The sequence below is a fragment of the Papio anubis genome, chromosome 9, assembly GCF_008728515.1.
Source record: "Papio anubis isolate 15944 chromosome 9, Panubis1.0, whole genome shotgun sequence".
In the NCBI taxonomy this organism is placed as follows: Eukaryota; Metazoa; Chordata; class Mammalia; order Primates; family Cercopithecidae; genus Papio; species Papio anubis.
This window is the reverse complement of record NC_044984.1, coordinates 112,079,643-112,105,559: the sequence shown is the minus strand read 5'-3', so window position 1 is coordinate 112,105,559 and position 25,917 is coordinate 112,079,643. Positions and strand designations below refer to the sequence as shown.

Here is a 25,917-nt window from a genome sequence, read left to right as displayed (position 1 = left end):
CTGCTAATAAAGACATACCTGAGACTGGGTAATTTATAAAGAAATGAGGTTTAGTTGACTCACAGTTCCACATGACTGGGGAGGCCTCATGATCATGGCAGAAGACGAAGGAAGAGCAAAGAGAGTTTTTTTTTGTGTGTGTGTGAGATGGAGTCTGGCTCTGTTGCCCATGCTGGAGTGCAGTGGCACCATCTCGGCTCACTGCAAGCTCTGCCTCCCGGGTTCACGCCATTCTCCTGCCTCAGCCCCCGAATAACTGGGATTACAGGCGTCCGCCACCACGTGGGGCTATTTTTTTCTATTTTTAGTAGAGATGGGGTTTCACCGTGTTAGCCAGGATGATCTTGATCTCCTGACCTTGTGATCCGCCTGCCTCAGCCTCCCAGAGTGCTGGGATTACAGGCGTGAGCCACCATACCTGGTGCAAAGGGACTTTTTACATGGCAGCGGGCAAGAGAGAGCTTGTGCAGGGGAACTCCCATTTATAAAACCATCAGATCTTGTAAGACTTATTCACTGCCACAAGAAGAGCATGGGTAAGACTTGCCCCCATGATTCAATTACCTCCCACTGGGTCTCTCCCATGATACATGGGAATTATGGAAGCTACAATTCAGTGAGATATGGGTGGGGTCACAGCCAAAGCATGTCAATACCCCAGTGCAAATGTTCTTCCTTAAGGAAGCCTCTCCCTAGCCCTCAGCTCTGGATTACATTGCAACAACCCTCTGTGACATTGTGAGATGTGATTCCTTGTTTAGCGCCCATCTCTTCTTCCAGATCTGTGCTAGACATTGTATGTCCAAAAGAAAGATCATGGGAACCATGTATGTAATTTTAAATTTTCTAGTGGTTACATTTAAAAACATTAAAAAATCAGCCAACATCAATTTTTTATTGTAGCAAAACACATCAAAGTTTACCATTTTAACGTTTTTTAAGTGTATAGTTTAGTGGCATTAAACATGTTCACAAGGTTGTGTAATCATCACCACCATCCATCTTCAGAGCTTTTTCATCATCCCAAACAGAAACTCCATAGCCATTAAGTAATCTCAGCCCCTGGTAACCCCTATTCTTCCTTCTGTCTTTATAAATTTGCGTCATCTAGATACCTTATGTAAGTGGAAATATACACTGTTCGTCCTTTTGTGTCTGGCATATTTCATTTAGCATATGGTTTTCAAGGTTAATCCATGTTGTAACATGTATCAGAACTTCCTTCCTTTTTAAGGTTGAATAATAATCTGCTATATGGATATATCACATTTTGTTTATTTATTCATCCATCAGTGGAAACTGAGCTGTTTCCAGCTTTTGGCTATCATGAATAGTGCTACTCTGAACATTGGTGTATAAATATCTGTTTAAATCCCTGCTTTCAATTCTTTTGGGTATAGACCTAGGAGTAGAATTGCCAATTGGTCATTCTGTGTTTAACTTTTTGAGGAATGACATTAATTTTTACAATATATTTAACCCAATATTTCCAAAATATGATCATTTCAACATGTAATCCATGTAAAAATGATCAATGAGCTGTATTACTTTTTTCATGCTATGTGTTCATAACCTACTGGGTAGGGTGTGAATTCTGTGTGGATGGAGAAACTGTCCATCTTCAGATCAAAGTACCTGGTGTATAAGTCAGAATGTGTGCATACATCAAAAGATGCACACATTCTGCCTGGGGAAGGGAAAAGAGTTACTACTAATGATAGCAACAATAGTGTACTGATCTATTTTCACACCACTCTAAAGAAATACTCGAGACTGGGTAATTTATAAAGGAAAGAGGTTTAATTGACTTATAGTTCCGCATGGCTGGGGAGGCCTCAGGAAACTTACAATCATGGCAGAAGGCAAAGGAGAAGCAAGTACCTTCTTCACAAGACGGTAGAAAAGAGAGAAGACAGGAGAAACTGCTAAACACTTTTAAAGCATCAGATCTCATAAGAACTCACTATCATGAGAACAGCACGGGGGAAACCGACTCCATGATCCAATCACCTCCCATCAGGTCCCTCCCTTGACACGTGGGGATTGCAATTTGAGATGAGATTTGGGTGGGGACACAGAGCCACGCCATATCAAATAGTAACAAAGAGAGCAGGCCCACTGCTTGTTTGGTGTTTCATGTTCACTAACCCTTTAAGCAACCCTAAAAAGAGGGTACTTTTATTATTCCATTTTCAGATGCGTGAACTGAAGTTCAGAGAAGTTAAGAAGTTTACCCCAGGTCACACAGCTAGTAAGTAGTGGAGCTGGGATTCAAACCCAGCTCACTGGCCCTGCTGAGTTCTGCATCCTTGGCAAGAAGTTTTGTTGGCAGGTATTAAATCTAGATGTCTTGGAAAAGCCCCCTGGTGCCCATGCGGTTATCTGCCTTAGTTAAGAGGAGTTAAAAAGGTTGATAGACATTTACACAACACCTTTCTCTTAGAAGTATACACATTTCTCTCTGCCTCTAGGTCAAGGCTATGTGGATAACCTGAGCAAACTGACCTCCTAGCACACCTGGCTCTGAAGGCTTCACAAGCACTGTCTTTGCAGAGGGAAATTGGGAGAGAAACCGGGGCAGGTGCTGGCCCCGCTGAATCTGCACAGGGAGGGGAAAGCCAAAGGGATTTGGAAAACCTGTGCCCCAAGTCAGTTGTTGGGAGATAAAAATAGGGCACCTTGCAGCACATAAGGTCGTCGAATGCTACTTTTAGCTGTCTTGAATTTGCCAACACAAGAGGTTATAAAACTAATATAACGCCTGTCACTCAAGGAAGGCAGAGCAATAGAGCAACAAAGGGTTCTGGAATTAGGAGCGTCTCAGAGGTCATCCCTCTCTAATGTGGCTTTCCTGGTGTGGACTCTCTTGTGCAAGCGTGCGTGAGAGTCAGCCTGAGCTGGATGGGTCTCCTCAGCTTCTCACCTCCTTCTCCCTCCCTCAGAGGCCCATGGGACAGCCCATTCTTCCCAGCGGGTAGAGGCACAGCTGTTTCTCAGAGGATGCAGAGCCAGAGGAGGCAGGGTCAAGATAAGGACAACCTTCCACCCTTTCTTCTGGTCACTAGGCCTTCATTTCTCAAGACTATCCATCTATGGTAGCCCTATGCATGAATAGAATTTTGACTATAGCGAGTTGTCTCCCACTTAATTTCTTGCCTGAATTCAAGGTACATGATACAAATACTGTTATCCATCATGGCAGCTTTAATTTATGACTGTTCAAGAATTGTTTCGGCCTGCTGCAGTAGCTCACTGCTGTAATCCCAGCACTTTGAGAGGCTGAGGCAGGCAGATCACCTGAGGTCAGGAGTTTGAGACCAGCCTGACCAATGTGGTGAAACCCCATCTCTACTAAAAATACAAAAATTAGCTGGGCATGGTGGTTCACACCTGTAATCCCAGCTGCTTGGGAGGCTAAGGCATGAGCCAGGAGGTGGAGGTTGTAGTCAGCTGAGATGGTGCTTAGATGACAGAGAGAGATTTCATCTCAAAAAAAGTAAAAAAGAACTGTTTCATTCCACAAATATTTATTAAAGCAACATATAATTTGTGCATTGAGACAAAAAATTGTATTTATTTTATTTATTTATTTATTTTTGAGACAGAGTCTCACTCTGTCACCCAGGCTGAAGTACAGTAGCGCAATCGTGGCTCACTGCAGCCTTGATCTCCCAGGCTCAAGCAGTCCTCCCACCTCAGCCACCCAAGTAGCTGTGACTACAGGTTCATGCCACCACGCCCAGTTAATTTTTCATATTTTTAGTAGAGATGGGGTTTTGCTGTGTTGCCCAGGCTGGTCTCAAACTCCTGGGCTCAAGTGATCCACTGCCTCAACCTCCCAAAATGCTGGGATTACAGGTGTGAGCCACCGTACCCGGCCAAAAATTACTATTTATTTATTGCAAGGCAGTGGGTGATATAGTGGTGAGAAGGTGAGTCCAGGGCTCTGCCTTCTTAGAGAATATACTCCAGTGGGAAAGATGGATGATAAACAGATAACAACAGTCGATCCTCATTCTTTGTGGATTCTGTATTTGTGAATTTGCCTACGGGCTGAAATGTATTTGTAACCCTTAAATCAATACTTGCGTTTGCAGAGTGGTAAAAAAAACTTTGAGTCACCTGATGTGCACAACCCTTGAGGTTGAACAAGGCAGCATTCTGCCCTCTTGTTTCAGCTCTCATGATGTAAGCAGTGTCCTTTCCGTGGTCTTAAACTGAATGCTATGCTTTTCACATTTTGTGTGTACTTTGTGTTGGTGATTTTGCTGTTTACAATGGCCCCGAAGCATAGTGCTGAAGTGCTCTCTAGTGTTCCTAAGAATAAGAAGGCTGTGTGTGCTGTGCCTTATGGAGAAAATACCTGTGTTAGATATGCCTGGTTTAGGTTTGAGTGATAGTGCTGTGGGCTGTGAGTTCAATGTTAATGAATCAACCATATATATATATATATATTTAAAATACAGTATCTTGAAACAGAAACACACCTAAAACAAGGTTATGTGTGGATGAGTGGATGATAATATGACCAGAGGCTCACAGGAACCTAACCTCATATGTCTCCTAGTCACAATGATTCAGCATTTGCCAATTCAGTATTTGCAGTGACTTTGTGGAAGAGAACACAATTGCCACAAATAACAAGAACTGATTGTATAACAAAACAGTTCCACTGGGTGGTAAGGGCCATGAGGAAATGAAACAGGAGGAGGAATGAGAGAGTGGCTGGGGTGGATGTGGTTGGGGAAGCCTCCCAAAGGTGGAGAATTGAGATGAGGTCCTCAGAGCTGTGTGTGCCCAAGCCACCATGGAACCCGGGAATCCTGATGTCCAGGGTGTTGTGCCTTTGACCCTGCCCTAACATCCATATTAGGTTGTTTAGGGCTGTAGTGAGATGACAACCACCATCAGGGTTTATATCCATGACTCCCAGGGGCCTGTGGTCTCCAATGTCAGATCCAGTTACCCCCAGCAATGTGGATATGCTTGAAAAGGTTATTGAGAATGGTGTCCTGAGTATTTCTTTTATCCTTGATCCCCCAAGTCTGGCCCCATGTGAGTCTGGGCTGCAGTTTATAATTTTATGACTTGTAGTAAATACCCCAACTCTAAGATAGGGTTTATTTGATTGCAATATTGGAATACTGGGCAGTGTTTTATTGCAGTATTCCTGAAGTAGATTTTAACTGTGATTTTAACCAGGAAGGACTTTGTGTTTTAGTTTAAAATGTCCAATGAATGATGATAATCATTCTCTTCATTCCAGAGATTGGAAGCAGCTGAGTCCCAGGTTTAATTGCACTTGACAATTAAAATGCTAAATATTGTAAAACAATTGTATACAATGGAGGGGAAGGAATATGGGGTTGGGGGTTGGATGGATGGATGGACCTGGAATTTTCTAGATGGGTGGATTTTTAAAAAAATTTAATTAAATTAATTAATTTATTTTGATTTCCATAGGTTTTTGGGGAACAAGTGGTACTTGGTTACATAAGTTCTTTAGTGGTGATTTGTGAGATTTTGGTGCATTCTTCACCCGAGCAGTATACACTGAACCCAATTTGTAGTCTTTTATCCCTCCCCCACTTCCCACTTTTCCCCACTGGGTCCCCAAAGTCCATTGTATTATTTTTATGCCTTTGCATCCTCATAGCTTAGCTCCCACTTATGAGAGAGTACATATGATGTTCGGTTTTCTATACCTGAGTTACTTCACCTAGAATAATAGTCTCCAATCGCATCCAGGTCACTGTGAATGTCATTCATTCATTCCTTTTTATGGCTGAGTAATATTCTAGATGGGTGGGTCTTGAGAAAGTTTCTACTCCTCTCTCTGGCTCCATTTCTCCATCGGAAACATGGGGCTGATGGTTCCTATCCCCTGGGTACTTGTCTCCTATTCAGATGTGCAGTATGTTTATAGCAGCCAAGAGAACACGCTCTGTGGTCAGACTGCCAGGTTTTGCATTTCACTTTGAATCTTGGCCTTGGGCAAGTGACTCCACTTTTCCAGAGCTGTAATTTCCTCTCCATCTCACAAGATTGTTATGAGAATTAAATGAAATAAGGTGTGAGAATGAGAGGAGATGCTGCAAAAACCCAGCCCACAGTAAGTGCTCAATAAATGTTACCTATGGCTATTACTAAGAATGTTTTATTAAACACCCACTAGAATGGCTATGATGACGCTGATGATAAACAACGGAAAATAACAAGTGTCGGTGAGGATGTGGGGAAATCAGAACCTTTATATGTTGCTGGGTGGGAATGTAAAATGATGCAGGCACTGTGGCAAACAGCAGGGTGGTTTCTCAGAAGGCTAACAACAGAGTCACCATCTGACCCAGCAATTCCACCCCTGGATATATGCCCCAAAGAACTGAAAACAGACGTTCAAACAAATACTCATACACAAATGTTCAGAGCAGCACTATGCACACTTCCCAAAAGGTAGAAGCAACTTAAATGTCCATCAGCTGAGAAATGGTTAAACAAAATGTGGTTTATACATATTATTCAGCCGTAACAAGAAGCGAAAGACCAATACGTGATACCCTTGGATGAACCTTGACAACGTTATGTAAAGGGAAAGAAGCCAGACAAGAAAGACCACATAGTGTAGGATTCCATTCATATAAAATAGCCGGAATAGGTAAATCTATAGAGACAGAAAATAGCTTAGGGCTTGCCAGGGACTGGGGGAAGAAGGGAATTGGGAAAGATTGCGAATGGGGATGGAGTTTTCTTTTGGATGTGGTGAAAGTGTTTTGGAACTAGATAGAGGTGGCGGTTACACAGCATTGTGAACGTACTAAGTGGTGCCGAATTCTATACTTTGAAATGGTTACTGTGAATTTCACCTCAATAAAATTTTTTTTTTTTAAAGAGCTTTGTTAAAACAGAAGAGCTACCCTAAAGTTAGTGACTGAAGGTTAATCTTCCCAGTCTCTTGGTGGGTAATAAAATCACGAATCTCATAGAGCAGGACCTGGAGGCATTACTGGGTCAGAGCCCGTGCTCCCTGCCCTGTCCTGTCTCCCAGACGACCTGCCCGAACTAGGGTCAGTGCATTTGTTTGGTTCTACTTGGGGACGTCCTAGGGCGGGGCTAGTGCCCAACGGGACCCAAGGTTCTGCTGAATGCCAAGCTCATTAATGAGGTCTTAGATTAAGATTCTTGCCAATGTTGAATTACTTTGGCAACTGCGTGTTTTTCATTTGTCCTTATTCGCTTCTTTTTGCAAGGATGACAAACTCGAAACTCAAAACATTTTCCTGGATTTTCGGTTTCAGGCTTTCTGGGATTGTGGCTAAAATGAATGTCCTGTTTGACTTTTGGGAGGTCAGAAGGAGCTGCCGCAGGTGCTGACCCACAAGCCTGTGTATAATGGCTCAGGTTTCCAAGGGCTTTCTGGACGGGTCTCTCATTTCCTGAGGGGTTGGGGGCTCCAGAGGACCCTCTTATGGTACAGATCTGGATCAGAAACCCTGATCTACCACTTACCAGCTGTGTAACCCAGGGCAACTCAGTTTTTCAAATAATTATCCGTTCCTAGCACTGTAAAGTGGAGACAATAGTGGAATTTTCTTCATGGGGTCTTGTGAGGATACTATGAGGTGATGCACTTGAATACTTAGAATAGTATCCGGCACATGGTAAGCACTCAGTAAACCGTAATTGTTATTTGTACTACTACTAATTATTATTATACTTTGCTTTTCCTGTGATTCCAGTCAAATGTTTTCAACCAATGTCTAAAAGTTCTGTCTCTTGCCGGAAAGTTATAAGGATTTAAACCAAAAAAACAGTTTTTTTCTTCTACCAGTGACTTCAGTCTAATATTTTCAGCCGGCATCTAAAAGTTTTGCTTCTTGCTAGAAAGTTCTGAGGATTAAACTAACAAGTGCATTGAAGTATTCACAAAAGTTACAAGCAGTGTTGATCCTGGAATAGCAGACTCTCTGTCACTTCTGCCTCTGAAGAGCTAAAGAATCTACTGCGTAGATTCCAATGCTGGCTCCGAAATTCAGACAAATTTAAACCGCACGATTGCCTGTTTATAAAATTTTAATGGGAAGGGACAAAGACGTTAGACACTTGCTTAGATTTTCTGAAATCACTTTTTCCCTTGAGAATGGCTTTTATTTCTCTTAGCCCCTTATCAGAGAATGTCAAGTGAAAAACCCCTGCACCTTGAAATGTCTTTAATCAATCTTCAGACCTTTCAATTCTTAAACACCTATTCCCTTCTCCCCACCCATTTCAAGACTTGAAATAAAATGATTTTCCAGAAACGGATGACAAGATAGCAAGGGTGACAATTAATAACCCCCAGAGCCCCCTGCTACCACACCTTTCCTATTTAAAATGATAAATTACCTATTTCCCTCAGACTTTATTAAAAAGAGGATCAAAAAAGAGAGGGAAGAGTTGATATAATACAGTTCATCAGTGAAACGCTGTTGAAGCTTTGGCAGAGAGAAGCTGAATCCCTGTCAATTTAGAAGCCGGTAATTTGGATAATGAAATGAGGCTTTTTGCATTTTTAGCCCCAAACTTCTGGTTTTGAAGTGTAGGGGTGGAGAGGAAGATAGTTTCCTGTGAAAGATAATTTGGCAGAGGGTAAGGCTTTTCTTTCTCTCTGCTTCTGTCTCAGACTTTGAACAAACTTTAAGGAAGGAAAGTTAACTTGAGGGTGAGTCGATGTTCCCATGGCCCCTGGTGGAATGGTGTGTATGTGTGAGTGTGTGTTTGTGCATCTTTGGGGGAATGGTGTGTATATGTGAGTGTGCATCTTTGGGGGAATGGTGTGTATGTGTGAGTGTGTGTTTGTGTGTCTTTGGGGGAATAGCATGTATGTGTGAGTGTGTGTTTGTGTGTCTTTGGGGGAATGGTGTGTATGTGTGAACGTGTGTTTGTGTGACTTTGGGGGAACTGTAGGCTGTGGGGAGGGGTGGATCCCAGCTCAGCTACAGGATGCCATGTAATTAAGGGGAAAGTGAGGGTGTAGGTTGCTACCAACTATAAGACTTTAGCCATGACCTGTCACTCATCTAGTACTTGTTGATAACATTACAGTTTCTTCATCTGTAGGATGGGGATAGCAGCAGAGTTTTTTCCCAGAATTATTCTGAAGATTAAATGAAGTAACGCAATTAGAGCATTTAGCCCCATCCCAAGCACAGTAAGCACACAGCCAATGTTGCAAACCCTGAAAATTGGAGACAGGTCTCAGTTAATTTAGAAAGTTTATTTTGCCAAGGCTGAAGATGCATGCCCGTGACACAGCCTTAGGAGGTCCTGATATGTGCCCAAGGTGGTCAGGACACAGTTTGCTTTTATACATTTTAGGGAGACATGAAACATCAATCAGTATATGTAAGATGTACATTGGTTCCATCCAGAAAGGCAGGACAACTCAAGCAGGGCAGGGGCTTCCAGGTCACAATTCTTTTGAGTTTGATTAGCCTTTCCAAGGGAAGCAGTCAGATATGCATTTATCTCAGTGAGCAGAGAGATGACTCTGAGTAGAATGGGAGGTAGGTTTGTTCTAAGCAGTTCCCACCTTGACTTTTCCCTTTAGCTTAGTGACTTTGGGGCTTCCAAGATTTATTTTCCTTTCACAATGTTGTATAAATGTTCATGTATAAAGGGGGTAAAAGCACCTATTTCACAGGATCCACGGAGGATTGAATACATGCATAAAGTGCTTTATAACATTACTTGTTGATAACTTTTTTTTTTTTTTGGAGATGGAATCTTGCTCTGTCACCCAGGCTGGAGTGCAGTGGCATGATCTTGGCTCACTGCAAGCTCCGCCTCCCGGGTTCATGCCATTCTTCTGCCTCAGACTCCTGAGTAGCTGGGACTACAGGCGCCTGCCACCACACTCGGCTAATTCTTTTTTTCTATTTTTGGTAGAGACAGGGTTTCACCATGTTAGCCAGGATGGTCTTGATCTCCTGACCTCGTGATCCGCCCACCTTGGCTTCCCAAAGTGCTGGGATTACAGGCATGAGCCACCACGCCTGGCTGATAATTGTCAATAACATCTACTTTACAGGGCACGTGAGATCAGCACCAGATCCTCTAATGCAGAGTCTGGCAGCTGCACTCCACGTGCAGGCTTTTATATGGCGATTCCCCAGTCAGCGTCCAGCAAATGCATGAGTTATCCAGGGCTTTTGTAAAAAAAAAAAAAAGCCACCACAAACTAGATGGCTTAAACCAGCAGAAACATACTTTCCCACAGTTGTAGAGACTTGAAAGTCTGAAATCGGGTGTTGGCAGGGCCACACTGCCTCCAAAGGCTCGGGGGGAGAATCGGTTCCTTGCCTGTCCTGCGGCTTCAGCAGGTGGCCGGCCATCCTTGGTGCTCCTTGGTTTGTAGCTGCATCACTCCAGCCCCTGCCTCTGTCTTCACATGACGTTCTCCTCTGTGTCTTCTCCTCGCCTTATAAGGACACAAACCATTGGGCTTAGGTCCTGATCCGGTATTAACTCATCTTAACTTGATTGTAGCTGCAAAGATCCTATATGCAAATAAGGTACAGGAAGTCACAGTTCAACCCAAAATAAAGGCTCAGTGGCTTCCAATACCCTGGGCTTTCTTTCTGTCAGAGTTAGCACCTGCCAAGACCAGGGATAATGACTGGATGATTCTTTTTTTTTTTTTTTTGAGATGGAGTTTCACTCTCAGGCTGGAGTGCAATGATGCAATCTCAGCTCACTGCAACCTCCCCTTCCCAGGTTCAAGCGATTCTCCTGCCTTGGCCTCCTGAGCAGCTGGGATTACAGGCATGTGCCAGGACACCCAGCTAATTTTTGTATTTTTAGTAGAGATGGGGCTTCACCACGTTGGCCAGGCTGGTCTCGAACTCCTGACCTCAGGTGATCCACCTGCCTCGGCCTTCCAAAGTGCTGGGATTACAGGCATGAGCCACTGTGCCTGGCAGGACTGGATGATTCTTGAGTGTGAACTCTGTCAGGCTCAATGAAAAGCACTGTATGCATTTATTTAATCCTCAGTGGCATTCTGTGAAACAGATGGTGTTACACTCTTTGTACACGAACATTTAAACAACATTGACTGTGTGCTAGAGAATGAAGCTAAATGGTCTGCTTGCATGTTTTTGTTTAATCTTCAGAGCAATCCTGGGGGAAAGCTCCGTTGTTATCCCCATTCTACAAATGAAGAAATGAAGTCACAGTGAGGGATGGTAGGGACAAATTCATGTCTAAGTGTTGGCGTTGACTTAGGAGAATTAACTCTTGTTCTTTCAGTTCAGAAAGTAAGTCCTCCATATGCAGAGGTATCTTCCCTTCTGGGGGAATTAGTCAGTGAGTGACAGGCTCATGACCCCCCGTCTTCCAGACCTGCATTACTGGCATGTAATTCAGGGTCATGGGATGTTTACTCTGGAGATTCGGAGATCAGATGGGAGAGGAATGGTAGGTGAATGTGATGAAATCATCATGTCTTTGTAGAAAAAAAAAAAAACTACTAAGATGAGATTTTAGAATTTCATGATCCATCTTTTCAGGCTAGAAAAATAACTTCTTCCTGGGGAGTGATTCCGGGATTTCTGGGAGGAGAAGTTGAGGTTCAGCTGCATCCCAGAATCTCCTCTTAGGTGTCCTGCAGGAACCTCAGACTCAGCCTGTCTGGCCCTGAGCTTGCCACCTCGTCTGTGTCCAGTTTCCTTCTCCTGCATTTCCTATTGCTGTGATCAATGCCACTGGCCACTGTATGACCCAGGCTAGCAACTGGGACATCAGCCTGGACTTAGTGTCCTGGTTACGGGTCAGGTGAAGATCCAGACCTCACATGTCCTTCTTGGACAAGGCTGTGTGGCCTCGAGCAAGCCACTTGACCTCTCTGTGCCTCAGTTTCTTCATCTGTAAGATAGAGTAAATTCTACCCACTTTGTTGGATGGTTCCATGGGTCTATAACTTATGTGTAAATTCAATAAATGTTGGCTAGTTTTCCTTTTTTCTCCTCTAATATACAGTCACTCCACCTCTATCTCCACTGCTACAGCTATCCCAGGTCCTCGTCACCTCCCATCCAGATGTCTCCAGGAGCCTCAGTCTGGGCTCCTGCTGCCACCCAGGCTCTGTCCAATCCTATCTCCACTCCATGGTCAGAGACATGTTTCCATGATGCTCAGCTTCCCTACACAAAGGGGCCCTGTTGAGCTGCAAGGACGGATGCCCACACAGCCTGTGCACCAGGGTTTGGACAGCTTTAATCACACACGGACAGGAGTGGCAGATATAGTCCCCACTCACCATTGTCCTTTACACCCTGGCCCAGCACAGTGGGCTCCAGGAGGACTTCATGGATCCCATCCATTGGGCTGTGTGGCTTTCAAGCCATATGATCAAAGCTGCACCAACCCCTCCCCTGGTATGATCAGGAGCTGGCACTCAGCAGCACTGTTGTGGGCAGATGCTTGACCTCCAGCTCCAACCCACTTGTCTACATTTGCCCATTGGGAGAGTCAGCCCTTCTCCGGCATGAGCAGGAGTTTGGGGCCCAAGCCTCAAGGATATAGCAATATATACCCCTACAGAAAGTTAGCTTCCATCCCATTATCATTTATGGTTAGGGGAGTTTCAGCCCCTCCCCTGGCATGACCACGGGACTAGGGTCTAAGCCTTGAAGCAGCTGAGTGTGACCAGATCTTCTACTACACCCATTACCAAGTTTGATTGCCACAAGCCCTCAGCTGCAGCAGGTCTCCAGGAGTCCTGGAGGAGACCGCCTCCCTCTCTGGGAGGCCAGTGGCAAGGGGATCAGTCACACTGGGCCTTAGTTCTCAGCGTCTCCTTCTGCCTAGAATAGCAGATCCCTGGGAAGTCCTCCCTTTGCTTCTCCAGCCTGGCTCGATTTTTTCTTTTTTTTTCGAGACAGAGTCTCGCTCTGTCGCCCAGGCTGGAGTGCAGTGGCGCATCTTGGCTCACTGCAAGCTCCGCCTCCCGGGTTCACGCCATTCTCCTGCCTCAGTCTCCAGAGTAGCTGAGACTACACGCGTGGGTCACCACACCTGGCTAATTTTAGTATTTTTAGTAGAGACGGGGATTCGCCATGTTCAACTTCCAGCCTGAAGTGATCCACCCACCCTTGGCCTTCCGAAGTGCTGGGATTACATTGTGAACCACTGCGCCCAGCCTCTGTAACTAGACTTCACAATCATCTTCCCCAGAGCCTCATTTCCTTTTTGTGTTCCTGTTTGTCTCTTTTTTTTTTTTTTTTTTTTTTTTTAAAGACCGGAGTCTCCCTCTCTCTCCCAGGCTGGAGTGCAGTGGCGCAATCTCGGCTCACTACAAGCTCCGCCTCCCGAGTTCAAGCCATTCTCCTGCCTCAGCCTCCTGAGTAGCTAGGACTACAGGCACCTGCCACCACACCCGGCTACTTTTTTTCTTTCTTTTCTTTTCTTTTTTTTTTTTTTTTTTGTATTTTCAGTAGAGACGGAGTTTCACAGTGTTAGCCAGGATGGTCTCGATCTCCTGACCTCATGATCCACCCGTCTCGGCCTCCCAAAGTGCTGGGATTACAGGTGTGAGCCAACGCTCCTGGCTGAATTTTTTCCTCTCTCAAAATAACTCCAGCTTGGCCGGGCGCAGTGGCTTATACCTGTAATTCCAACACTTTGGGAGGTCAAGGCTGGTGGATCACGTGAGGCCACTGTAGTCCCAGCTGCTCAGGAGGCTGAGGCAGGAGAATCGCTTGAACCCCAGGAGGTTGAGGTTCAAGTTTCAGTGAGCCAAGATCATGCCACAGCACTCCAACTTGAGCGACAGAGCTAGACTCTGTCTCCCCACCTCCTCACCCTGGAAAAATAACTCTAGTCATACTGAACGACTGGCAGTTCTCCAAACTCCCACGTCCCTCTTCTCCTGGCCCTTGACTCTGCTGTTTTCTGTGTTACCATCCTTCCACTATCACCCACCTCGCTGCCACCTTTCCTAGGAACTCTTGTTCACCCTCAAGTTCTGGGCTTAGGTGCCACCTCCTCCAGGCTGCCTTCTCCTACCCACCCCCACCTCCTGGCCAGTGGGCTTCCTCTCTTTTGTGCCCCATATGCTCCTGCACTTTTTCTGACTTAGGATTCTGTGTTTGGTATTGTGAGTACTTATTGATTCATTTTATATAGTGGAAATTCACATCACATACAATTAATCATTTCAAAGCGAACCAGGCTGTGACATTTAGTTCATTCACAAGATTGTGTAACTACCACCTCTATTTAGTTCCAAACCTATTTCATCACCTCCCCCAAAAACCCATGCCTATTAACTGTTCCTCCCCATTCCCCACCAGCCCCAGCTCCTGGCAACCACGAATCTGCTCTCTTTCTCTACAGATTTGCCTCTTTGGGATTTTTTCATGTAAATGGAATCATATGACATATGACCGTTTGTGTCTGACTTCTTTTACTTAGCATAGTGTTTTTCAAGGTTGATCCACATGAATCAGTACTTCTTCCCTTTTTATGGGTGAATAATATTCCATTATATGGACGTACCACATTTTGTTTATCTATTCCTTAGTTGATGGACACTTGGGTTGTTTCCACCTATTGGCGATTGTGCATAGTGCTGCTATGAGCATTTGTCTACAAGTATTTGAGTCCCTGTTTTCAATTATTTGGGATCTGTACCTAGGATGGAACTGCAGTGAGAGTTTTTTTATTATTGATCATTTTCACTAGACTGGGAGCATCTTGAGGACAGGGGCTGGCATAGTGAATGCCTGGGGACAAAGGGGATGAGTCACAAGGCAACCAGAATAGATATTTTCACCCATCTTCAATCATCTGCCATTTGTTGGCATGGACATGATGGCTCAGGCTCTGTCTGATGGTTTGATCACTTTATCTTATTAATTCAGTCTTCATTTCACTCTGAAATTTGCTCAAATGTCCACCATCACCTCCTCATCCTTTTCCGATTAAAATAGCCCTCAGTACTTTTTTTTTTTTTTTTGTCTCTATGCTCTGCTTTCTTTCCCTCTAGAGGACTCACTATCACTGTATATATGATACATTTGTTCATCTACTTGTTTCATCTGTTTCCTAATAAGAATGTGAGCTCTGCAAAAACAGGTTTTTTGTGTGTGTGTGTGTTTTATTTATTGTTCTATTCCGGTGTCCAGAACGGTGCCTGGTACATAAAGGGTGTTCAAATATTTGTGAAATAAATACATTTAATTCTCACTGCACCCTCCAACAAAGCCATAATTATTCCCATTTTATGAGCCCCCAAACTGAAGCTCAAGGAGGTTAAGTAATTTGCCCAAGGTCACAGAGCTGGTCGGTAGTGTAATCAGAATTCTATTGAGTTCTTCTGGTTCCCAATCCTGTATTCTTTCCATTTCATTCAGGGTGGACAACAGCTTGTAATGATAATGCCAAAAGCACTACTTTGTGGTTTCATGGTGCAGTATTTGATTAAGACAGCTTAGAAAATAGATTGACTTTCTTAAACAGGCTTTACTTAGGCTAACTGGACAATGAGTTTGTATTCCCTGATCTGATACATCAATCCAGAGCTTATGCGTGATGGAGAAACTTGTCTTAACTTGATTCTTTGTTCTGTTCCTGACTCTTAGAGCTATGTAGCTTCAGCTAAATGTCAGCTTCCTCACTGTACAAGGGGTGAGAATAGTAAAGTTGTCAGAACCACTACACACTCTTTAAATAGCAGATATTGTATTACCACAGTGTTGAGAATTACAATGCCAGTAGCTAGCATTTATGGTGTACCTATTGTGTGCCGGGAGCTGTGCTAAGCACATTACTTGTATTTGTGCATTTGATCCTCATAGTAGTCCCTGAGGTAGGTTTTATTATTGTCCCATTGCACAGGTGACAAAGCTAAGACTCAGAGAGGTTAGATGAGTGCCTAAGGTCACACAGCCGTAAGTGGTGGGGAGTCAGATTTGGAGCCCAAGTCATCTGACTCCAGCGTTGACTCTCTTACTCACTGGGCTAATGTGTATGTGTCAATATTTGAGAGTAGATACTGTAATGATGGTGACTTTGGTAGAGTGTTCTTCTGGCAAGCCTGGGAGGAGGGAAAAGGAGACCCTTTTGAGAAATGAGCCTTTGTTTCAGTATCTTTTCCCGTTTGAATGATCTCTGATGGCAAATGGAGGCCCCAGTTCTCTTCCACAGACAGTCTCATGCCCTGCTTGTTGAGGTGGCCAAAGTTTTGGGTTTGAGTCTGGCTGCCAGTTACCATCTCTCTTGTGACCTTAGGCACATCTTCATCTCTTTGCATCAGTTTCCTTACCTACAAAATGGAAATCAGAATGACCCTTGGCACACAGAGTTACAAAAATTAAGTTAGATGTAAAACAGTCCCAATATAACAAGTGAAGAAAACAGACAATGAACCATTAAATATGGTCTTATGGAATATTTTTTTTCCTAAAAAAAAAAAAAAAATCCACCCCAAACCATCTGGAAGGCTCTACCGTCAGATATTGATAGGGATGATGGCTAGGCTGTAGAACAGCATTGCCTTTTTCTCTTATCTCAATTTTCTAATTTTTCTGTACTGAATATATAATAACAAAATGAGTTGTTTTAATTAAAAATGGAACAGTGAGTCAGTGTTCATGAAAGCACTCTGGAAGCCATCAAATGCGCTATAAATTAGCTCTTGTTACGGTCGTTATAGTAATTATTATTGTTATTGCTAGTCAGCTAGGAATTTCTTTCCACCCCAAATCTCCTTCCTCGGCCCATCGTGGAAGTGTCCACGTGTTTACCTTCCTCTGGGTTCTGGTGGTTCTTCCTTCATTGACACCTGGCCAACTTCTCTCCATCTTTGTTGCCACCACCCAAGCCAGAGCTGGCATCATCTCTTGCAACTCCCTGAGATACCCCTTAATTAGGCTCTACTTTTCCCTGCAGCAGCCTGAGTGATCTTTGAGAAATGAACATTCAATCCATGCCTCCCCTGCCTCAAAACTCCCAATGGCTTCCTGTTGGACTTGGTATAGAAGCCAGTCTGCACCTTAGCCCGCAGACCTGGCAGTCTGTTCTCACCTGTCCCTTCAACCTCTCCTTGAGGGTCACCCCATTGTCATCACACGGTTGTGAACACCACCTTCATGCAGGCACCCAGGAAAGAGACCTAGGAAAGTGACTGCCCTAACTTAGCTGGTTTTGAAGCCTGTACATTTGGTATTATTGGATGTTTATGCATTTAGAGCTCTTAGCATGGAGGATGCAGAAAGGCTTTACATGGTTGCATGAGAATCTGTGTCTTTAGACCAAATTTGTATTTGCACTGGTCAGTATGGCAAACGAATGAAAAATGTTAATACACCATTAGATTTGTTTTTTTTTGAGACAGTTTCACTCTTGTTGCCCAGGTTGGAGTGCAATGGTGCGATCTCGGCTCACTGCAACCTCTGCCTCCTGAGTTCAAGGGATTCTTATTACCTCAGCCTCCCGAGTAGCTGGGATTACAGGTGCACACCACCACGCCCAGCTAATTTTTCTGTATTTTTAGTAGAGATGGAGTTTCGTCATGTTGGTCAGGCTGGTCTCGAACTCCTGACCTCAGGTGATCCACCTGCCTTGACCTCCCAAAGTGCTGGGATTACAGGTGTGAGCCACCACACCCAGCCTACCATTGGATTTTTAAATTTCTGTCTCTCTTTTTAATTCAGTTTATACTAGGGATGAAAACCTCAATTCGAATTCATAACAGTGGGGATTAAAAAAACTGTCTTTTCTTTCTAACAAGCTATTGGAAGACTTAAAAAAAAAAAAAAAAGCCCTTCCTACTTCTAGGCCTTAGCCCTTATTGTTTCCCAGTCTGGTGTGCTCTGTCCTTGGTGCTTGGTGTGACCATCCGCTTCCTGTCCTTCACATGCCAGGAGGAATGTCACTTCCTTAGGAGGCCTTCCCTGATCACCCTACTAAAGTAGGCCCCCCATATTCTTGTATTTTATTTTTAATTTCTTAACAGAAATTTTTGATTGAGATAATTGTAGATTCACATGCAGGTGTAAGAAATAATATAGACATTCCTTGTATACTTTTCTTTCCAATGTTACATTTTGCAAAACTATAGTACTACTGTACTCTACAATACAATATCATAGAATATTGATATGGATACAATCCACCATCTTGTTCAGATTTCCCCAGCTTTATTTTCACTCGTGTGTTCGTGTGCGCCTGTGCCTGTGTGTTTATTTAGTTTTATGTATTTTTCTTTTTAAGGCAGGGTCTCACTCTGTCATCCAGGCTGGAGTGCAATGGCATGAACATGGCTAACTGCAGCCTCAACCTCCTGAGGCTCAAGCAATCCTCACACCTCAGCCTCCCAAGTAGCTGAGACCACAGAGTGCACCACCATGCCTGGCTATTTTTTTTTTTTTTTTACTTTCTGTACAGACCAGGTTTTACTCTGTCACCCAGGCTGGTCTTGAACTCCTGGGCTCAAGTGATCCTCCTCCCTTTTGGAGGCTCTGGCCTCCCAAAGCGCTGGGATTACAGGCAAGAGCCACCACCATGGGCCTAGTTTTTTTTTTTTTAATTATACTTTTAAGTTCTAGGGTATATGTGCATAACGTGCAGGTTTGATACATAGGTAAACTTGTGCCATGTTGGTTTGCTGCACCCATCAACTCATCATTTACATTAGGTATTTCTCCTAATGCTATCCCTCCCGTAGTCCCCCACTCCCCCTGCAGGACCCTGTGTGTGATGTCCCCTACCCTGTGTCCAAATGATCTCATTGTTCAATTCCCACCTATGAGTGAGAGAACATGTGGTGTTTGGTTTTCTGTCCTTGTGATAGTTTGCTGAGAATGATAGTTTCCAGCTTCATCCATGTCCCTACAAATGACTTGAATTCATCCTTTTTTATGGCTGCATAGTATTCCATGGTGTCTCTGTGCACCACGGGCCTACTTTTATGTACTCTGATCACCTGTGTAGGTTTGTATATCTACCACAGTCAAGATGCTGGAGAGTTCCAGCACTCCAAGGTTCCCTTGTATTGCTCTTCTATCCCCGCATCCATTTTTCTCCTACCCGCTTTTCTGCCATCCCTAACCCCTGGCAACCATCAATCTATCCTCTGTTTCAAAAATGTTGTCATTTCAAAAATACTATATAAATGGAGTCATATAGTATGTAACCTTTGGGGATTGGCATTTTTTACTCAGCCTAATTCTCTGGACATTCGCCCAGGCTTTCGTGTGCATTGGCACTTGGTGCCTTCTCCTGGCTGAGCTGTGTAGCATGTGGTTTGTATGTAGCACTCTATGGTTAACCATTCTGTTACTCATATTCTTTGTTTTTTTTAGAGCGAGCCTGTAGCCTGGGCTGGAGTGCAGTGATGCAATCTTGGCTCACTGTAATCTCTGCCTCCTGGGTTGAAGCAATTCTCCTGTCTCAGCCTCCCCAGTAACTGGGATTACAGGTGTGTGCCACTATGCCTGGCTAATTTTTTGCATTTTTAGTAGAGATGGGGTTTCACCATGTTGGCCAGGCTGGTCTTGAACTCCTGACCTCAAGTGATCTACCCACTTCAGCCTCCCAAATTGCTGGAACTACAGGTGTGAGCCTCCGTGCCCAGCCACCCATATTGTTTTTATCACATCATTCTGTTTATTTCCCTCCCAGCACCAATAACACAAGTCTGGAACACAAGTCTGTTCCCGGCTTCCCTGACCTGGGCAGCTCCTGAGACCACGGGGCAGCCCCTCGCAGTCCGGGACTCGACAGCCCCAGGGCACCCACCGACCGCACTCACTTGGGCATGTGGGCCTCATCCACGTGGTGCCCCAGCTGGAACTCATGGGATTTGCTCCGATGCAGCGCGGTGAACCCCGGGATCAAGTGTATCAGCTTTCGGGAGAAGGGTGAAATCCTTCAGTGAGCATGTTTTCTTGTCTATCATGACTCTGCTTTGGCAGAATGTAAGTCCAGGGACCAGGGTCTCATCTGTGTTACTTTTGTGTCTTTTCCAAGCAAAGGGCATAGTTGGCACTCACAGGATGTTTACTGGACAAATGCATGAATGAGAACATGGTGACATAGATCTGGAAGAAGTATGCGGTGGCCGAGGAAGTGGTCAGGGAGAAGGATGAACTTGACTTCCTTGGAATCTGTGTATCTCATGTGAGGGTTAGGTATTAAAATGTCCATGTAAGGGAAAAGTTATCCTTTAAAATCCTTTAAATCACTTTGAAACTGCCGGAACTGGAACCTTGGGAAGCTCAAAAGGCGAGAATTAACTTCTTTGCTTTTCTGAGCATTTGGGCTGTGGGGTCTTTCCAGCTATGGGGCAGTGGAAGACAAGGCTGTTGAATGGGGAATAGGGTAACAGGGTCAACAAAGGGATTTCATTCTCTTTTTGGAGAGGCCAAGTAGGGGTGGTTGGATTTATGTAAATGTGCTTATGATCTAATGTGAGTATGATGTAACGTGCATTTGATAGAATGTCTATAAGAGGTAATGGGCATATGAAATAGCATGCATATGATGTGATGTACATATAATGTGACATGCATATGATGTAATGTGCATATGATATAATGTACATATAACATGCATACAATGTAACAGATATATAGTGTAACATGCATGTGATTTAATGTGCATATGATATAATGAGCGTATGATATACATACGATGTAACAGTTATATAGCGTAACATGCATATGATGTAATGGGCACGTGGTGTAATGTGTGTATGATGTAATGGTGTATGTGGTGTAACTCATCTGGCTTTCTCATGGCTTACCCATTGTCTCTGCTCTTCTGTTCCAACTTAGGAGGCAACCTTTCCAAACAAGACTGGACCATCCAGTGGCCCACGACAGAGACGGGGAAGGAGAACAATCCCGTGTGCCCCCCGGAGCCCACCCCGTGGATCCGCACCCATCTCTCCCAGAGCCCCAGGGTCCAGTCCAAGTGCGTCCAGCACTATTGTCACACCAGCCCCACTCCCGGGGCCCCTGTGTACACTCACGTGGACAGGCTTACCGTGGACCCCTACCCGGGCTTGTGCCCGCCCCCGCCCCTGGAGTCGGGCCACCGTTCCCTGCCCCCATCGCCCCGGCAGCGGCACGCAGTCCGCACCCCGCCGCGCACCCCCAACATCGTCACCACCGTGACCCCGCCGGGCACGCCGCCCATGAGGAAGAAGAACAAGCTGAAGCCCCCGGGGACCCCACCACCCTCCTCCCGAAAGCTGATACACTTGATCCCGGGGTTCACCGCGCTGCATCGGAGCAAATCCCACGAGTTCCAGCTGGGGCACCGCGTGGACGAGGCCCACACGCCCAAGTGAGTGCGGTCGGTGGGTGCCCTGGGGCTGTCGAGTCCCGGACTGCGAGGGGCTGCCCCGTGGTCTCAGGAGCTGCCCAGGTCAGGGAAGCCGGGAACAGACTTGTGTTCCAGACTCTGGCTGAATGAAAAATGGCTTTTCACAGAGGGTTCTGAGAAAATGAATAGAACAGACTTTCTCAGAATAGGCCATTTAAAAAATACGATTAATATCCTATAGCCTAGGGGCTAAATCTGATACCTGGCCTGATTTTGTAAATAAAAGGTATTGGAACATACCCATGATCATTCCTTTATGTGTTGCCTATGGCTGCTTTTGTGTGACAATGGCAGAGTGAGAATGGCCCACAAAGCTGAAAATATTTACCATCTGGCTTTTTACTGAAAACGTTTGCCAACCCCTGCAGAGTCTAGCCTAGTGCCGCTCCTAGAAATAGGATATGAGGCATATATTAACCTTCAACTTTCTAGTAGTCACATTAAAAAGAATGAAAAGGAACAAGTGATATTAATTATCATAATACGTCATTCAACCTAATATATCAAAATGATAATATTTTAACATAGAATGAATGTAAAATATCATTACTGAGATATTTTGCATTTTTTAAAATACAAAGTCTTTGATATTGAATGTGTATTTTATATCCACGGCTCATTTCAGTTGAAGGTGGTAGGAAGCAGGACACATTGAGGAAATTGACAGAGGACCCCTTTGAGGGAGAGAGCAGGTGTGTGATGTAGGGTGACACTTGAGGATTGGGCAGGTTGCTGTGCTATTCACAGTAGCCAAAAAGTAGAAACAACCTGTGTCTATCAGTAGACAAAAGAGTAAACACAATGTGGTCTATCCATACAATGCAATATTATTTAGCCTTTAAAAGGAAGAAACTTATTTTTTTTGAGACAGAGTCTCGCTCTGTTGCCCAGGCTGGAGTGCAGTGGTGCGATGTCAGCTCACTGCAACCTCTGCCTCCCAGGTTCAAGTGATTCTCCTGCCTCAGCCTCCCGAGTAGCTGGGACTATAAGCCTGTGCCACCATGCCTGGCTAATTTTTTGTATTTTTAGTAGAGACAGGGTTTCACCATGTTGGCCAGGCTGGTTTCAAACTCCTGACCTCAAATGATCTGCCCGACTTGGCCTCCCAAAGTGCTGGGATTACAGGCATGAGCCACCACGCCCGACCTGGGAGGAACTTCTGATATATGCTACAACATGGGTGAACCTTGAAGACAGCATGCTAAGTAAAATGTGCCAGACACATAAGGACAAATACTGCATAATTCCACCAATATGAGATACCTAGAGTAGACAGATTCAAAGAGGCAGAAAGTAGAACAGTGGATGCCAGGGCTGAGGGGAGGGAGAATGGGGAGTTATTATTTATTGGGTATAGACTTTGCGTTTGGGATGATGAAAACATTCTGGAGATGGATGGTGGTGATGGTTGTACAACAATGCAAATGTAATTAATACCACTGATCTCTACACTTCAAAGCAGTTAAGATGGTAAATTTTATGTCATGTGTATTTTATCACCATTAAAAAAAGGCAGGATTTTGTAAGTGAAGAGTTGGCACACTTTTTCTGTACAGGGGCAGATAGTAAATACTTTATTTTTTTTTATTTTTTTTATTTTTTTTGTAAATACTTTAGACTTTGCAGGCCATTTGGTCTCTATTGCAGCTACTCAACTCTATCATGTAGCACAAAACCAGCACAGACAATAGGTAAACAAATAGGCATGGCAGTGTTCCAAGAAAACTTTATTTACAAAAACAGGTACCTGGCCCAATTTGGCCCATGAACTGTGGTTTACCAAGCCCTGTCTGAAGCTGTGGTGTACAGAGTGATTCTCTTTTTTGAAGCATTGGGAATGCCCTAAAGTGATTGACGTGGAACATATGCAAGCTGCTGTGTGGAAACCTAGCTTGAAGACATAGAATGCATGTCTGAGACCTCTGAGGGTGAAGCAGAGGATAGACGCTTTTCTGATTGGAGTTGGGTTTGATTTGCATGGTTTTGTGACAGCCACAGAGATTGGGGCCTGCTGAAACCTCAAGGTGAAGACATGGGGTAGAGTTCTAGGAAGGCTGGGAGTGCAGGTTGCTAAGGTGGAAGGTGGAAGAGGCATTTGGGGTCTGCTTGCTACATTGTCCCCACACTTTGTGCTTCTTCCTGTCCGTTTCCCAGAGTGCACCACCTAGTAAGGGGAAACTTGATCATAAAGCCGACTCTCCAGACACATCATCTTTTAATCTGCAATATGGAGGCCAAGTGAGAGAGGCTGCCCTTTGGTTTTTAAATGCAGTCCTTTCCCTAGACCCCTGAAGGATTTATTCTGCCTGGACAGGGCTGAATGGCCCACTTCTTCAAGGTCTTCCAAATTTTGGAATGTGTATATCAGGACCCAGGTGGTGTTAAGCTTTGCCCTTCAGGTTTCTTCTGGCTGAGTTAGCAAGCTCATCACTTTCTCAAGGCTGGTAGTTCCCTGGCCCACCTTGGGGGATGCTGTGGTTCATGGCAAGGAAGGAGTAGAGGAGAGGAACAGAGTGGTCAGTTTGGTGATGTAGAAAATGCTGTGGGACCACTTAGCCTGAGACCATGCCTCCAGGTTCACAGGGATATCAGGGCAGCAGGCCTGGGGGTGTTAAAAAAAACCTAAGACATAAACAACAGCAACCTGAATAATGTTGGTAGCAGGGGTCATGGGTAGAGGTGAATTCTGATCAGGACTTATAGAGGAGGTGTTAGTTGAGGTAAGTCCCAATTATTAGACTGGTAACAACAGTCATCATTTACCTGGGTCTGAGGTAGTCCTGATTCTGTCAGGAAGTAGCCTTTTGACCGTGGATTTAACCTCTCTGAATCTTAGCTTTCTCAGCTGTGGACCTAAGAGGTTAGAATACATTTGTGTTTTTAAATTTGTGGTCATGACCCATTCGTGGTTGGTAGCATTATTTTAATGGCTTGTGACCAGCATTAAAAAAATGAAATAGACTAGCCTAGACTAGAGTATATTGGAACACATTGCATATGGTAAGTGTTTTAGTGTTGTTTTGTAAAACTTGTTTTCAGTAAGTACGGGCATACTTCAGAGATATTGTGAGTTTGGTTCCAGACCACCACGATAAAGATCCTAAAGTGAATGACACAAATTTTGGATTTCCCAGTACATAGAATAGTTATGTTTTATACCATACTGTAGTCTATTAAGTGTATAATGACATTATGTCTTAAAAAACAATGTACATACATTAATTTAGAAATACTTTAATGCTAAAAAACACTAATGATCATCTGAGCCTTCAGTGAGCCATAGTCTTTGCTGGTGGAAAGTCTTGCTTCGATGTTGATGGCTGCTGACTGATCAGGGTGATGGCTGCTGAAAGTTGGGCCGACTGTGACAATTTCTTAAAATATGACAACAATGCAATTTTCTACATAGGTAGACTCTTCCTTTCACAAAAGGGTTCTCTGTAGCATATGATACCGTTTGATAGCCTAGAAGAACTTCTTTCAAAATTAGAGTCAATCCTTTCAAACCCTGCCACTGCTTTGTCAACTAAGTTTATGTAATATTCTAAAATGTTTGTTGTCAATTCAACAATGTTCAAGGCACCTTTACCTGGAGTAGATTCCATCTCAAGAAACCACTTTCCTTGCTCATCCGTAAGAAGCAACTCCTTGTCTATTTAAGTTTTATCATGAGATTGCAGCAATTCAGTTATATCTTCAGGCTCCACTTTTAATTCTAGTTCTCTTACTGTTTCCACCACGTCTGCAGTTACTTCCTCCATTGAAACCTTGAAGCCCTCAAAGTCATCCATGAGGGTTGGAATCAACTTCTTCCAAACTCCTGTTAATGTTGATATTTTGACCTCCTTCCATGAATCATGAATGTTCTTAATGGCATCCAAAATGGTGAATCGTTTCCAGAAGATTTTTTTTTTTTTAGATGGAGTCTCACTCTGTCACCCAGGCTGGAGTAAAATGGAGCAATCTTGGCTCACTGCAACCTCCACCTCCTGGGTTCTAGCAATTCTCCTGCCTCAGCCTCCTGAGTAGCTGGGATTACAGGTGCCCACCACCATGCCTGGCTAATTTTTGCATTTTTAGGAGAGATGGAGTTTCACCGTGTTGGCCAGACTGATCTTAAATTCCTGACCTCAGGTGATCCACCCACCTCGGCCTCCCAAAGTGTTGGGATTACAGGCGTGAGCCACTGCACCCAGCCTCCGGAAGGTTTTTATTTTACTTTTCCCAGATCCATCAGAGGAATCACTATCTATGGCAGCTATAGCCTTATAAAATGTATTTCTTAAATAATAAGACTTGAAAGATAAAATTACTCCTTAATCCATGGGCTGCAGAATGGACGTATTAGCAGGGATGAAAATCACATAATCTGTTTGTACATCTTCCTCAGAGGTTTTGGGTGAGCAGATGCATTGTCGATGAGCAATAATATTTTGAAAGGGATCTTGTTTTTTCTATACAGTAGATCTCAACAGTGGGCTTAAAATATTCAGCAAACCATGCTGTGAACAAATGTGCTATCATCCAGGCTTTGTTGTTCCATTTATA

The 25,917-nt window shown here is 44.1% G+C and overlaps 1 protein-coding gene across 5 annotated transcripts in view; it reads left to right on the top strand.

Moving 5' to 3' along the window:
* Positions 1 to 25,917, top strand: part of KSR2 (kinase suppressor of ras 2) — a 497,446-nt gene that overhangs the window by 184,720 nt on the left and 286,809 nt on the right. For all 5 annotated transcript variants that reach the window (XM_021923003.2, XM_021923002.2, XM_021923004.2 and 2 more), the window contains exon 4: positions 20,817 to 21,330. In XM_021923003.2, the coding sequence (XP_021778695.1) occupies positions 20,817 to 21,330 (514 nt within the window). The remainder of the gene's footprint in view (positions 1 to 20,816; positions 21,331 to 25,917) is intronic.